The 14,586-nt window shown below is 32.8% G+C and overlaps 1 protein-coding gene across 2 annotated transcripts; it reads left to right on the plus strand.

Moving 5' to 3' along the window:
- The first annotated feature begins 1,137 nt into the window (after nucleotides 1–1,137).
- LOC131943885 (zinc finger protein 883-like) lies at nucleotides 1,138–14,354 on the plus strand. Of its 2 annotated transcripts, none has more exons than XM_059304203.1 (2): nucleotides 1,138–1,201; nucleotides 9,689–14,354. In XM_059304203.1, exon 2 carries the CDS (start codon nucleotides 9,711–9,713, stop codon nucleotides 11,268–11,270), a length of 1,560 nt encoding a protein of 519 aa, XP_059160186.1. In that variant the 5' UTR covers nucleotides 1,138–1,201; nucleotides 9,689–9,710; the 3' UTR covers nucleotides 11,271–14,354. The 2 variants fall into 2 exon arrangements, with proteins under 2 accessions (XP_059160186.1, XP_059160178.1); XM_059304195.1 differs by lacking the exon at nucleotides 1,138–1,201 and adding an exon at nucleotides 7,391–7,432.
- The last annotated feature ends 232 nt before the right edge of the window (nucleotides 14,355–14,586 follow it).

Below are 14,586 nucleotides of genomic sequence, written 5' to 3' on the forward strand. Positions count from 1 at the left end.
CACGTCCAGCGCTGGTGAACACGTCCAGCGCTGGTGAACAGCTGATTGTGTTTACGTCTGGTGTACACCACTGTGGCGGCGGGCGTAGGTATCACGTGATTTAGGTCACGTGTTTGCAAGGACTCTATACCTTTACTAATATTTAGAAAGAGATCCACACTTTTCTTTATAGTTTTTTAAATAGTAGTATATTTTTTCTACTTTTAGTGCATATAATTAGCTGGTTATTAAAATGTTTTTTTACGAAAAAAAAATCAATAATTTAATTTTTTTTTAAATTTACAATTTACAATTTAGTTGCATGAATAAAAACTATTATGAACGCGATGACGCGTGTCTAATAGTACCCAATAGTTTGATGAGATAGAGAACTAATTTGGACACAGTCAATGAGTTAAATAAAAGCTTGTAAAAAAATAATAACAAACGTTATAATAACAAGCTTTTATGTTTAAATAAAGCAATGCTTAAAAACATTAATTTTAGTAACATGCTTTTATATAATTATAAAAAGAAAGATCGGGTCTCTAAATAATATATTGTATATTAATTAGTATCCCAGTCCTGATGGGTACATGAATCATGTTAGGGAAAGTAAAAACGGCTAGGCACTGTGTTAGCAACACTATCCCTTCATATGCCGAGGACATTAAAACAAATTATATCTACTTAACTCGCCCTTTGGACGTAAGGTCAAAAAAGTTAGTTTACTTTTGTCGGATTCCATGTTCCCCGTGTATGTTTATTTCAAGCTTTAGGATAACACTAAACTTTCCTACAGAGCTGTATCCTCTAAAGGTTTTTTTAAACTAGTTTTTATACCATTTACTTTCTTTATTTGATTACCATGTACACACGTTATGGTTATGTCTTTGAAGCTGAACTGCGTAACTCTAGAAAATAAATAATTATTATTAGATTTTTAAAAACAAAATCCTATGGATAGATTTGTTTAAAAGGGTAGACTGATTTCTTGTGTCTCATTTTACTCTACAAATCATCCATGCTGCTTATAATATTTATAATATAATTTTGTCTTCTTTTATCCCACATTTATTTCAGCTCTAGACATAAACCAATACCCCATCATCTGCGGGGGGTAGTTGAATCATGACAATCATTATCTGAACTGCAGACTTTCGGAATACTTTGTGCACCCCTAACCAATGCAATGCCACCGACATTGAATCATAAAATCGTTGTAAGTGAAAAAGATAAAAAGATAAAAATAATTATTTTGATTTTTAGTGTTAACAATATTAATTTAAAATTGCTATTTAATCAATATAAAATATAGTGGTAATATAAAGGCTGAGAATTTAGGCATACATTTTTTTTAAATCTAAGCGAAGCTGGGAAAAATATTTAGTAGATTTTAAAGTATCTTTGTTAACACATCACTAAGTGTAGCTTTCTTCAGACACTGATAAAATCATAGTGTATGGTAAATCGAAATTAGTTTAGAAATAATTGTAAAATTTACCAATCTAGATTTTAGGGTCAAATGGAAAGATGAAGTAGAGTTCATCTAATTCTCAACTTCGAATAGAAGCTTTAGTTTGGTCGGTTTTATGTCCGGCTAACTTAACTTTCCATTGAACAGCTAAAACACAAATACGTTCCCATCACATATATAATTACACAATAACGTCATACACACACTTTTAGAAGTGGAACAAAAGTAATGAGAACATTGTTTTTCAATATCTATTTTCCAGGGTATAAGTACATGTGTGTATTTTTAAATAGGAAAGATGTACGTTTTTTTTTACTATATTCTAGACAAGCATGAAACATCTTCTTAACATTGATCTGTGGAAATATAATTTAACCCATCAGAGGAAGTACCACTGTGAGGATGGCACGACAACCATCCTAGTCTGTAGACCCCTGCCCCACTGCTACCTGGACAGGTACAAGTTGTGTACGTGTACCTGGTGCCGTACCTCCCCACCTCCTGCTTGTGCACCCAGTGACCTATAGACACCTGCTTAGAACAGCCGTGCGGGTGAGACACTATAATGGTCAGCGTGTCCACATCTCGACGACTCTTGTACTTATCACTTACAGGAAACCATAGGTCATCCCATCTCATCCACATCCTATACAGCTTATCCCCTAGGTCTAAGTCATGTGTTACACAAACCAAATCACTCCAATCCTCATTGAAGCTTGTCCCTTCATGGTTGAGCATAGTGCTGATCACACTTACGTGATGACATGTGTCTAATAGTGTGGAATCGTTTGAATAGACAGCCTACTAATTTGGACAAAATATTAATTAATTCATAAAAAAATTAGTTAGGCATTGGATGCCTAATAGTGTGAAGAGACGTGGCTTATTATGAAATCTACAACAATCAATACAGAGCTGCAGACCAAAAACATATGGAGGAGAGAAATTGAAAATAATATGGAAGATGAGATGCGATATATTTGCAAAATATAGTGGACCATTTCCAGATAAGCCCCTTTACCAGTGCAAAATGTGCCCGGAAAAAAAGTTAAGCCCCGCCACTTTTTGCCAGCAAGCAAGCAACCTCAACCTATTTCCGATGTCTTGACAATTGAATAATTAAAAGCATGCCATAAAAAGCAATTCCTTATCTGACTCTAGGGTTAGTTTTATTCTAAGGCTTTGTGTTAATATTAGGGTTAGACTTGGATTAAAAAAGCATAAGTTTTATATCCTTTTTAATCTTTTTTGCTGACGGGGGTTAACTTTTTGGCGAGGCTTAACTGGGCAAGGTCCAATATCCTTACACACATTTTTTAATCAAACTACAAATGCATACTAATGCATAATTTTTTGTTGGTTGATTTAAAATTCAAAGCTTAGATAAAATAGTGTTCTGAGCAATAAATTGTTTGTCATAGACATCACAATACATACTTTTTATATCAAGAGCAATATGTATGCTCAGCCAAATGACTATTCGACTAGACCATTTCTGTATTTGATATATCTGGTTTCATGCCATCGTGAGTTGAAAATGTTGATAAGTCATCAGAAGTTAAAAATGTTGATAGGTCTGGTTTCATGTCAAACAGAGTTAATGCTTCTAAATTAACGTGCTCACACGATTCATGTTTATGTATAAATACACAAGTGTTTATCTCTGAATTAATTGCAGTAGGATAAGATATATCATCAACATTGTGTTGTATTTCTGCTGTGTGAAATTTCAAATGTTTAACATATCCATTACATGCACTTTTCTGATGACCTGTATCACGTTCACCTGATCTCTTTTCATTAAGTGTTGATTTTTATTTAAAACTTAATGTATCTAAGGAGTTTGTATGCATCAATTGTAGTTCTTTTAAATCATTACACATATTTCAAATGTGTTAAATTTTCACTACAAATGGTAACATCTGGTAAACTAATTAACCCTACTTTTGAACCATCTGCTTTGCCATCCTCTGGAGTAGAAGATGTTGTGACATCTGGCCTTACATCCATAAAAGTCGAAAAAGCATTTGATACATCCGTTTTTCTTTCGTCAATTCTTAAACATGTTAATAGCTTCATGTCAACAAAAGTTGAAACTTTAATCAAAACATCTGGATGGATTTCATTTCTTAATTCATGTTTATTCACCAATGGGAATTCACTTTCCCCTTCCATTCGCCAGTTTGGGATGCATTTGATAACTAACATTGTAATAAAAAGATAAATGAGTAAAAGAGCACTGTTTGTTTAAAAAAGAAAAACAGAGAAAAAAACAAGCAATTTCTACATATCTACTACAAATGCTATATAAACATAAACTTTTTTCCAAGTATTCACTTCGTTAATATTTAGATCTAGATCTACTAATTGTTGCTAATTTTGTGACTATTAAATTTAATTGAAACACTAATTTAATACACTCGACTTTATTTAAATTTTAACGGTCGACTCAAGCTTTTGGTATATAGTGTAATGAATGTATATGAAATTCAACAAACAGTACCGGATAATTTCCGACGCTATAATACTCACTATATCCGAGTTTATTGTGAGATTACCTAAATAATAAATATTTACTTTTTTTTTTATTAACAATTTTACTTTTACATTGTTTAATAACTTGAAACCAATTGGAGCTAAACCCGCTAAACTCCTATTCATAAAAATCAATATGGGCACAATTATTCTGAATGATATCACTACAATATATCAAAAATAATATGTTGATACTTATTTTTGAGGTTTTCCTTATCATGTATCAGAAACAATATGAGCATTCTTATTCTTAAGCATGATCATACAATGCATGAAAAGGAATACATTCTAAAGAATGCCCCTACAATTTAACCCACAAAAGTATGTGCCTTATTACACTACAATTGGCTATATATTTAATAAAAAATGCCCCAAAAATTTATTATAATAATATGGGCATAATTAAAATGCATTATAAAGTGAAGTGGGCATATTACTAGATGCTCATAAAATATATTATAATGAATATACGAATAATTACTTTAAAGATGCCCCTACAGTGTATAAAAATTAGTATAACGAATACGTGCATATTACTTTAAAGATTCCCCGTACAGCGCATGGGAATAATTTGGTCACAAGTACTCTAAAAAATGCCCTTACACTAAACTGAAAAACATATCACACGCATTTATCAAGGGAATATCAATGACTACCATAGGACTACCCTTCACTTATGCCCGCTTTTTCTATATAAGTTTTGCTTTACGGACAGAGTAATGTCAAAACGAGTGACAGACGATTTGGTGTTACAATTTGTTTTGGGTGAGAACGGCAAACATATGGAAAGTCACGATGACAGCATGAGACAAAATAATATATTTCAACGTTTTTTTTATTTAAAAAATATAAATAAATAAATAAAATTTAAAAAATAAAAATTCCACCTCCGCTGGATGCCCCCCCCCCCCCCCCCCGCCAGTGGTGGATGCCCGGGACTTACCCTCCCCCCCCCCCCCTCCTGCAAGCCAATGGCTACAAAAGTAGTAAGACTAGAATATTGATTAGCATCTAAAAATTCTTAGCATAAAAAGTGATTTACAAAACAATATAACATTATTAGCAAGAATATATATCTATCTTATACTACTTAAACTCAAGTTTATTTACATTTTGCATATTTATTTATTTCTTTTTTAATGTTTCTTTTTTGTCTGTTTTGTTATAGTAGAGAATTTGCACTATTTGTAGAGCTTTTAAATGCGTATTTAGGTAGAGAATAATGTTCTTTTTTACCAAACTGTTAATCACAAATTTATTTAAAGGCGTTAATTAATGTATGGATATATTTATTGGTAGATACACCACCTTATCTATAAAAGTTCAGAACAATGGCTTTACTTATAGTGACGTCACATGATTTATTTACATTATATAACAATAATGGCGGCTTCCATTTAAGATTTTGTTGCCCATTCAAAAGTTTAAAACACTATAAAGCTACTTTTCTGCCTGCTATATGGGGGGGGGGGGGGGGAGGGGCTAAAATCAAATTAAAGGGGGGGGGGGGGGCGGACAATTTTAAAACTATATATTTTCTATATAAATTCAATTTCATTCAGGGGGGTGTGGGCAGAGCCGGCGTTAGGGGGTGGCGAACGGGGCGGTCGCCGCAGGCCCCGCGCTTGAAGGGGCCCCGCGCTTCAGCAATGTCATTGTTATCTGAATTAGTTTGTAAACTTAAAAAAAATTGTTGCTGAATTCAATTGGGAAAAACTAAATGGTCGAATGCCGACGTTGTTGATTGTTATAACTGAGGCCACGGTTGATGTTAGTGAGTTATCACCCACCTGAAATGGGACAGGCCTTAATTCGATACAAAAACAGTGTGAGACCTCCCCTTTGTGTAGGGTACGGTCGCCTCGCATTTGAACTGAGCTGACTGGAGATTGTTGTCAGCCCCCGAACTGACATGGGATGTAAATTTGGGAAACACGTAAAGAGCAGTGTTTTTTCGGGTGGAGGGGGGGGGGGCTTAGGAAGAAATTCTGGTAAAGAGATACCCTATTGTATGCGGACCGATGAAGACGTCCTTTTAGTGAGCAAGCGGGATGTCTGTAGTAGACAGTTAGTGACCTGATGAACGCTTGTCCTGACTTTCTTGTTGTAGATGTCGTATATGTAGGCCTACTTGTCTTGGTATAACAAAATTAACATTCAGTTGCTGCAGTTCTTTATGGATGACCTTTAAGTCCAAAAGCTATCAGTGTTTTTCTATTTCTTTTCAACTTTAATTACTTTAGTTTTGTTGATTTTGTAATTTGTAATTTGTCTAAAATTCTGTGCTTACTAACTAATCTCTTTTTTTAGATACACCTAAAACGCATGACTTTTATATTAACTATTAGTCATTAACAAACAATTTAAACAACTTTATTTTCCTAATTTTTTGGCACGTGATTGAATTTTCTTAAGTGATTTGGTATGAATTACATAACTGTCAAAAGTGATTTAATATCTTAGCAAGGAAAAAGAAAGCTACGAACATTGGGTTAATACATGGGAGAGATAAAAATCTGTTATTAAAGTGGAAAGTTTGGCATAAGCTTATAAACTCCAAAACATTTATGTGTTGTTATGTGTGCATGCACATTATATAGGCCTATATATATATATATATATATATATATATATATATATATATATATATATATATATATATATATATATATATATATATATATATATATATATATATATATATAATGGAAAAAAAGCAGGCCCCGCGCGGATGGTTGGCCCTAGGCCCCGCGTATTCCTAACGCCGGCTCTGGGTGTGGGCAATAGACATGCTTCAGTGTCCGCCCCCCCCTCCTCCCATCCCCGTCCGGAAGAGATCCCTGGAAAAAACTCTACTAATAGGGGCCCAAAAACTTGGGGGGGGGGGAGGGGGCCCTTTTTTTCTAGTTTTGCCACTGGGTAGTTCCTCCCCTTCTTTGGCCGCAGCCCTTTGCTCTATGTGGATTCAATAGAATAATCAATAAGTAATATGTATGAGTCACTATAAGCAATGTTTCTTCCAGACTTTTTTCTCCGGGGGGGGGGGGGCACTTGAAATTTTCAGGAGGGGAGGGGGCGGTAGACTTTCTTCGGGGGGGGGGGGCGGACACTGTTAAAAGTATATATTTTCTATATAAATTATATAAATTTCATTTCGTTAGGGGGGGGAGCGGTAGACTTCTTTCGGGGGGGGGGGGGCCAACCCCCCCCCCCCCCCCCATCCCCCCGAAGAGATGCCTGGAAGAAACTCTGACTATATGCATTTCTCTGAAATTATTCGTATTGATAAACTATTATTTTATTAATTGGACTATAAAAATGGGATACTAATTTTTACCTCTTAACCGGATGTTCTAACATCTACGTGAGAAAAAAAAATCTAGATATAGACTTATAGATCTAGAATCTAGACATCTAGAATCTAGAAAATTAGACACTTGGGTAAGTTTCAGATAGTAAGAGACTATTAATTACTATTAGTAATACTATTACTAATAGCTAGATCTTTAGGCCTAAGCTAGTCATTGAATTGGGATATTTTCAATCATCATATTAATCATATCATCATAGAAATGAATCACTATCAAGTATCATCACCATGTGTATTTCATTTGTAATTGTATGTTTTTTTTAGTATGTAATGTAGATCTAGATCTACAATGTTAATGTACATGGTACACTGTACACTAACACAGATTAATCCTAGATCTAGTATAATGCATAGTATAGGGCCTACCACATTGATAAAAATACCAAATTTATCATTTTAATTTTAGGCCTAATAGTAGTTTTTTTAGGCCTAGGCCTATATTAATTTTTAAAGTTATGTATTAATTATTAAACTTACTTGTTAGGGCCTAGCTAGGCCTATAGGCGCCTATATATTTAATTAGGGCCTATATAGTTATAATAATATCACTGTAACATGGATTTAATTGTGTGATTGGCTTTAGCCGCTTTAGGCTTGCATACCACTGCTGCTATTTGAGATATAATTATAAAACTTTTCACATTAGTGTTAGAGAGTGTGGGCTATCAATAGAAATATGAAAGTTAGTAAAATCAAATTTTGATGAAGGATAATTAGAACTTATAAAGTCAAATTAAAGCGAGGGGTGCTGTTCTATATAGGTCAATATTCAGTCAATGTTTTTTTTTAATATTAAAATTGAAACTTTGCTAGAGGGTGGGGGTTCGAAAAAAATTAGATTAAGTATGACTGCATATAATTAAAAAGTCCTATGAAAGGGTGTTGCATTTTATAGTAATTATAGTGACTGCAACAGATGTATATCCAGAATGTTACTATAATAGATAGGATAAATTTGGTAATTGATGCTGAAGCATGTAATAAGAAGAATGCTGAAAAATAAAACTAGGGATGGTGTGGTAAAGCACTCAACCACTAACATGCAAGTCTTAAGCTCAGATCTCAGACGAGTCTGTCTGTGCAGCATGCAGCATCCACCAAGCTCAGATGAGTACCTGACCCAAGGGAAAGTAACGATTGCTTGGCAGAGAGCTAACCACACCATCACTTCATGTGCAGTGGTCAAGAAACAGATAAACTCTACTTCAGCTGCTCTATGGATGATGGATTGACAGGTCCAAAAGGGAAACTACTTTAATATACTAGGGTCTTTATTAGGCCCTATTGATATTTTGGTAAAACTAATCAACAGAAAAACCTTAAATTCTTGTAAAAGCTTATTAAGCTAAGTGTTAAGTTGTACCACATCAGAAGTTACAGCTTCCCTGTCTATTTGCTTATATCAATATATTGGCAATATGCTGTGATTTAAATCCGTATTGTTAGTTGTTATTTGTTTTTTGTTACTTTTTATTATTAAATGTAAAAATTGTAGGGCCTATCCTAAATTATTATGAATAATAATTATCATGCCTTTTTCGTGTCATTCTAAATTCACTGCCTTATAAATTAGTACCCCCCCCCCCATGTCAATTGCTGCCAATTATTATAATAATATTTGTTTATTTAATGGAGTCTTAAATCTAATGTCAAGACATTTAGAATGTGTTTAATACGTAAATTTATTTAAAATGTGACAGCACCGTACAGGACATGTTCGCGAGATAAACTCATTAGAATCGTGCGATCGTTTTCGGCTTTAAGATTGTCAAAATGGCGTATATATATATATTGTGATGTATTTGTGTCAAATATTATAGATAAATGAATAATAAACCTAAATCAATGGCTAAATATATCAATATAGGCAAGAAATTAACTTTAAACAGCAGTGTTTGCGAGCAGGATTTGCTATATAAAAAGCTGCCCTCTGTAAGTTAGAGTGGCTTACCCTGAATCTTGCGCTATAAATTTACAATAAAAAAGTAATTAAACATGATGACTGATATAGTACATGAGCATGGTTGCATCTGTTGGAAACATCGCTAGTCTTCATTTATTACTGAAAAGTTTTAATTCAATTGTTTAAAAACAGGTACCTAAATGAAACAAGGAAACATTTTTGTATTTATTAGTTTCTTATATTAATTTCTTAACTGATTTCTAATTGGAGCATTTTTGGACATTGGCTTTGTAATCAATCAAGTTTTTATGTATCAGTTTCTACAGTCAGCTCTGTAAAGTTTCCATGTGCATGTGGATAGTTCATAACAAATTAGTTGTTTTTTTCTGCTTTTTCCTTGAAATATCTTTTTTTTCTATTTTAGCTGTCTATCTACACTTACAAGAATGGAAGAAGGAAAAAACATTCCATCATGGTTTGAAAATAAATCGCATGAGGAAATAAATTCAAATAGCTTTAATTTGGAGGAAATAAAGCCAAATGTATCAAACTCATTGCCGAAATTAGTGGATATGAAAGCTGTTTCAACATTTTCAACTCTTGTAGACATAAAGCAAGATGTTTCAACTATTGAGGACATGAAACCAGGTGTTTCCACTTTTGTGGACATGAAACCAGGTGTTTCAACTATTGTGGACATGAAACCAGGTGTTTCAACTATTGTGGACATGAAACCAGATGTTTCATCTTTTGTGGATATAAAACCAGACGTTTCATCTTTTGTGGACATGAAACCAGGCGTTTCAACTTTTGTGGACATGAAGTTAGGTGTTTCAACTTTTGTGGACATGAAACCAGATATTTCCAATTTTGTCAATACAGAAAGTGATAAACCAGAAGGTTCAATAGGACAGATAATCAATTCAATAGATTCATCTATTTACAGTGAAAAAGTAACTTTTATAAAATCAGAGATTTACAGTGATTTAGAGGAATTAAAATTAATGCATATGAAGTCTTTAGAAATATTAAGTTTAAATAATAGAAGTAATTCTGAAGTTAAACAGCACAGATGTAATATTTGTCATAAAAACTTTTCCAACAAAAACTATTTATCTCAGCATAAAATAATTCATTCTGGAATTAAGAGGTACGAGTGTGATATTTGTCATAAAATGTTTTATTACAAGTATACTTTAGACAAACATAAAATTTTTCATTCAGGTGTCAAGGAATATGAATGTGATGTTTGTCATAAAAAATTTTATCTGCAAGTTAGTTTATCTCAGCATAAAGCAATTCATTCTGGTATTAAGAAGTTTAAGTGTGATATTTGTCATAAAATGTATTTTCACAAAGTTACTTTAAAAAAACATAGAATTATTCATTTTAGAGTTAAGGGACCTGAGTGTGATATTTGTCATAAAAAATTTTCTGAGAAAGCTGATTTATCTAAGCATATAGTTGTTCATTCTGGAATTAAGGGGTATGGGTGTGATATTTGTCATAAAATGTTTTATCGCAAGAGTACTTTAGCAACGCATAAAATTTTTCATTCTGGAGCTCAGGATCATAGGTGTGATATTTGTCATAAAATATTTTCTCGTAAAGCTGATTTATCTCAGCATAAAATTGTTCATTCTGGAATTAAAGAGTATGAGTGTGATATTTGTCATAAAATGTATTATCACAAGAGTTCATTAAAAAAACATGAAATTATTCATTCTGGAATTAAGGAACATGAGTGTGATATTTGTCATACAACTTATTTTTGGAAAGATGAATTATCTCGGCATAAAATTAGTCATTCTGGAATTAAGGAGTATGAGTGTGAGATTTGTCATAAAATGTATTCTCACAAGAGTTCTTTAAAAACTCATAAAATGGTTCATTCTGGAGTTAAGGAACATGAATGTAACATTTGTCATAAAAGTTTTTTTCGGAAAGCTTATTTATCTAAGCATACAATTGTTCATTCTAAAAAACATAAAATTATTCATTCATGATCATAAGTATTATTTGTCCTCTCACATTTATTTTCTTTGAAGTCTCATTTGACATTAAATTATTCATTCTGTAGAAAAATCATATGAATGTAATATATGTTTTTAAAAAGTTTTCTTTAAAAATCTTATGTTATTCGTTCTGGGGAAAAAGAAGTGTAATTTAACATACCATAAAAATATTAACTCCTGCAAAATGACTGGTATTGTTTGTTACAAATATTTACATTGCAAGCATGATTTGTCAACACATTTAAAAACATGTTTTCAAACGAGGACTAGCTACACATCTCCAATGTCATTACAGATGTATACTTCCATATTCTAGTCTAGATGTACTAATGGGGTGCCAAATGTACTTCTACTTTTATTCCTCCACTCACCTCTGCACTCAGTACTTGGTCATTATGGTTGCTTGAAAACCTTTGGATGAAAACTTTTACTAGACCTGACTATCTGTCCCTACCATCTCAGTTTTAGGTTTTTTAACTATAGTCAGTTTCAGTCTGGATTACTCCGTCTTATATTTTTCAGTAACATATGTTCACACAAAAAAAAATTCCGAAAATAGTATTCTAAAATGTTGCCTTCAGTAGTGGAAATATACATTTACAATCCTGGTATCTTTACTGCTATTCTTGCATGCATGGTAGTCTATGTGCAATTCAACTTGTAGGGCCCTAATTTTTTATTTCACTTTCCAGTTTTACTTTCTCTTATACGAAGTGTAGAGGAAGTATTGTAATCTTGCAAAAAATGTTTTAAAATCTTAATGTTTTACACCTCCCTGAGTCAGAAAACATAGTTTTGCAATTTTGATTAATGTATGTGTGTATGTATGTGTGTGTGTGTTTGTGAACACAATAACTTGAGTACCGTTACAGCTAGGTTGATGTAATTTCATGTATTAGTATTATATCAAATTTGTAGTTCTGCATCAATTTTTCAGTGATTTCCGGTAACCGGAAGTGAAACTTATTCAACTTTCAATTTTTCAAAAGCCTATAACTTGAGTACTGTTTCATTTAGATAGATGAAATTTCACATGTAAGTTAAAGATCTAATGTTCTGCCTTCTGTCAAATTTTAAGTAATTTCTGTTGACTGGAAGTAGTAATTCATGCTATTTTTTATTTCTAAAAAAATGCATGTGAATTTATAACGCACTTATAATATTCCGCACTATTATACACATTTTGTTTGGCGTTCACTTGGTGCGCAATTATTTTTTCTAAGAGATACTATTCTATTTTTAAAAGTTTTAGTAGTTAAAAAAATGGATTAAAAATCATGTCTATACCCCGAGTTGCCATCCTCCATATTCGAGAAAAATTACTGGAGATCACTCCTGGTTTATAAAACTATTAGCTCTTCTCCCCTTTACCATTTTATTTCTGAACCTTGAATTAATTCTGAAATCCTTCCAAAAGGTTACTGTTGTATTCCATCATTATTTTAAACAAGTAGAACTCATCAAATTTCAGTGATTCTAGTCGATCTTATTGTCTGTGACATAAACTAAAAAGTCAAAATAATTAAGCTCGTATGTGTTGAAGACTTTTGTTTTAAAAAAGTATATATACTATGTTCATTTTTAATAGATTAGGCATTATCGTTAAAAGAGCTGGACTGCTAATCCGTAAGTCTCGAGTTCGAATCCGGGTTCAACTCAGTAGACCGGTACTCTGATGGGTACCTAACTCAAGTTAGGGAAAGTAAAGGCGGCTAGGCATAGTGCTGACCACACTATCTCTTCATATGCCGAGGTCACAGAAACAAGTGAACTACACTTCACTTGCCCCATAGACCATCAGGTTTGAAAGGGAAACTTTACTTTATTATCGTTAAAATTTAAAAGAGATCCATTACAGTTAACATTTTCACGGTAAAACAAATGTATTTTCAATTTATTTATTTTTATTTTTTTGTGAAATAGAAAAAATGCAAATGTGTAAAGTTACAATTAACGACGATATTCCGTGTTTTTTACAAGCAATGGAAACCTTTTTTATTAAGATATTAGCTTTATAAAGCTATTAATTATTACAGTTAGAGTGTTGTATTACAACACATTATTTCTGCATAAAGCATAATGAGTCTGGTCTGAAATTTTTTTTTTTAAATTTTCCCTAGTCGGGTCACACCCTGTTATTTTTGTTTCAAGTGACTCAATGTTTTTCCCTAGTCGGGTCACACCCAGTTATTTTTATGTTTCAAGTGACTCAATGTGTTTTTCCCTTGTTGGGTCACACCCCGTTATTTTTATGTTTCAAGTGACTCAATGTGTTTTTCCCTAGTCGGGTCACACCCCGATATTTTTATGTTTCAAGTGACTCAATGTGTTTTTCCCACATTGATCTGCATACATATGCAGCTAACATTTTTTCAATGCATTTTATTAAGTTTGGTAGCTTTTCTTTTTCCTGCCATGCTGTAAAAATATACAGTCCCTTTATAGCTTTTTTAAAGCATCTTACATTTTTTTCCTCAAGAAGATATTGAAGAGGGTAGTAAAAAGACGACATTCTTGCTTAACCCTACCTGCGGTTTTAAAATATTTACCTATATTATTGTGGTAGTAAACTGCATGTTGTTTGGTCATATTCATTTTGATTTACTGAAGTGTAATATCCAATTGCTATTGTTCATTTTCCAATGTATTTCATTTATTTTCTTTACCATTGTAAATAAATTGTATTCGTAGTAAATTATTGGTGCACCATCAAAACTGCAAATGACTAATCGACACCGTCAAAGTGGTCCTCGACAAAGTGGTCCCCGACAAAACGATCCAGTCAAAATAGTCCCATTAAAGGGACCCTGACATTAAGGCTCCATATTGACTCACGTTATATTTTCTCCTGACAAATGAGCTTCTGAAAAATGGACTCACGGCCTATTGGCTCCTAACAAATAGGCTCACAATGTATTGGCTCCAAATAAATAAATTAGTATGAATATGGCTTTCCTACCACTACAACCTCTTTTAAATGCCTGAATGAAAAGAACGTTTATATGAACCAACAGCAATTCATAAACAAATGGAGCTCTTAACAAGGTGTCACATCATTTAGGGGGGGTGGGGGGTGTCTGGCTTTTTGTGATGATGTGTGATGGAGATGATGGGGAGGTAAAATCGTCAAAACAAAAATTTCATTAAAAAATATTTTAATAAGCTTTTATGTACTAATGCATTAAAAAGTAGAAAATAAATTATAGACTACTATTTAAATAACTGTAAAGAAATGTGTGGGTCACTTTAGTATCTATTGGATACCTTTACTAAGGTTTAGTACTTTTAAAGTGCATTACTACTTTTT

This window comes from Physella acuta, unplaced genomic scaffold, assembly GCF_028476545.2.
Source record: "Physella acuta isolate Inbredline_101_S28 unplaced genomic scaffold, ASM2847654v3 ptg000040l, whole genome shotgun sequence".
In the NCBI taxonomy this organism is placed as follows: domain Eukaryota; kingdom Metazoa; phylum Mollusca; class Gastropoda; family Physidae; genus Physella; species Physella acuta.

What these genes read in the sequence shown, in the direction of transcription:
- LOC131943885 (XM_059304203.1), top strand. Translation starts at nt 9,711, where the DNA reads ATGGAAGAAGGAAAAAACATTCCATCATGGTTTGAAAATAAATCGCAT.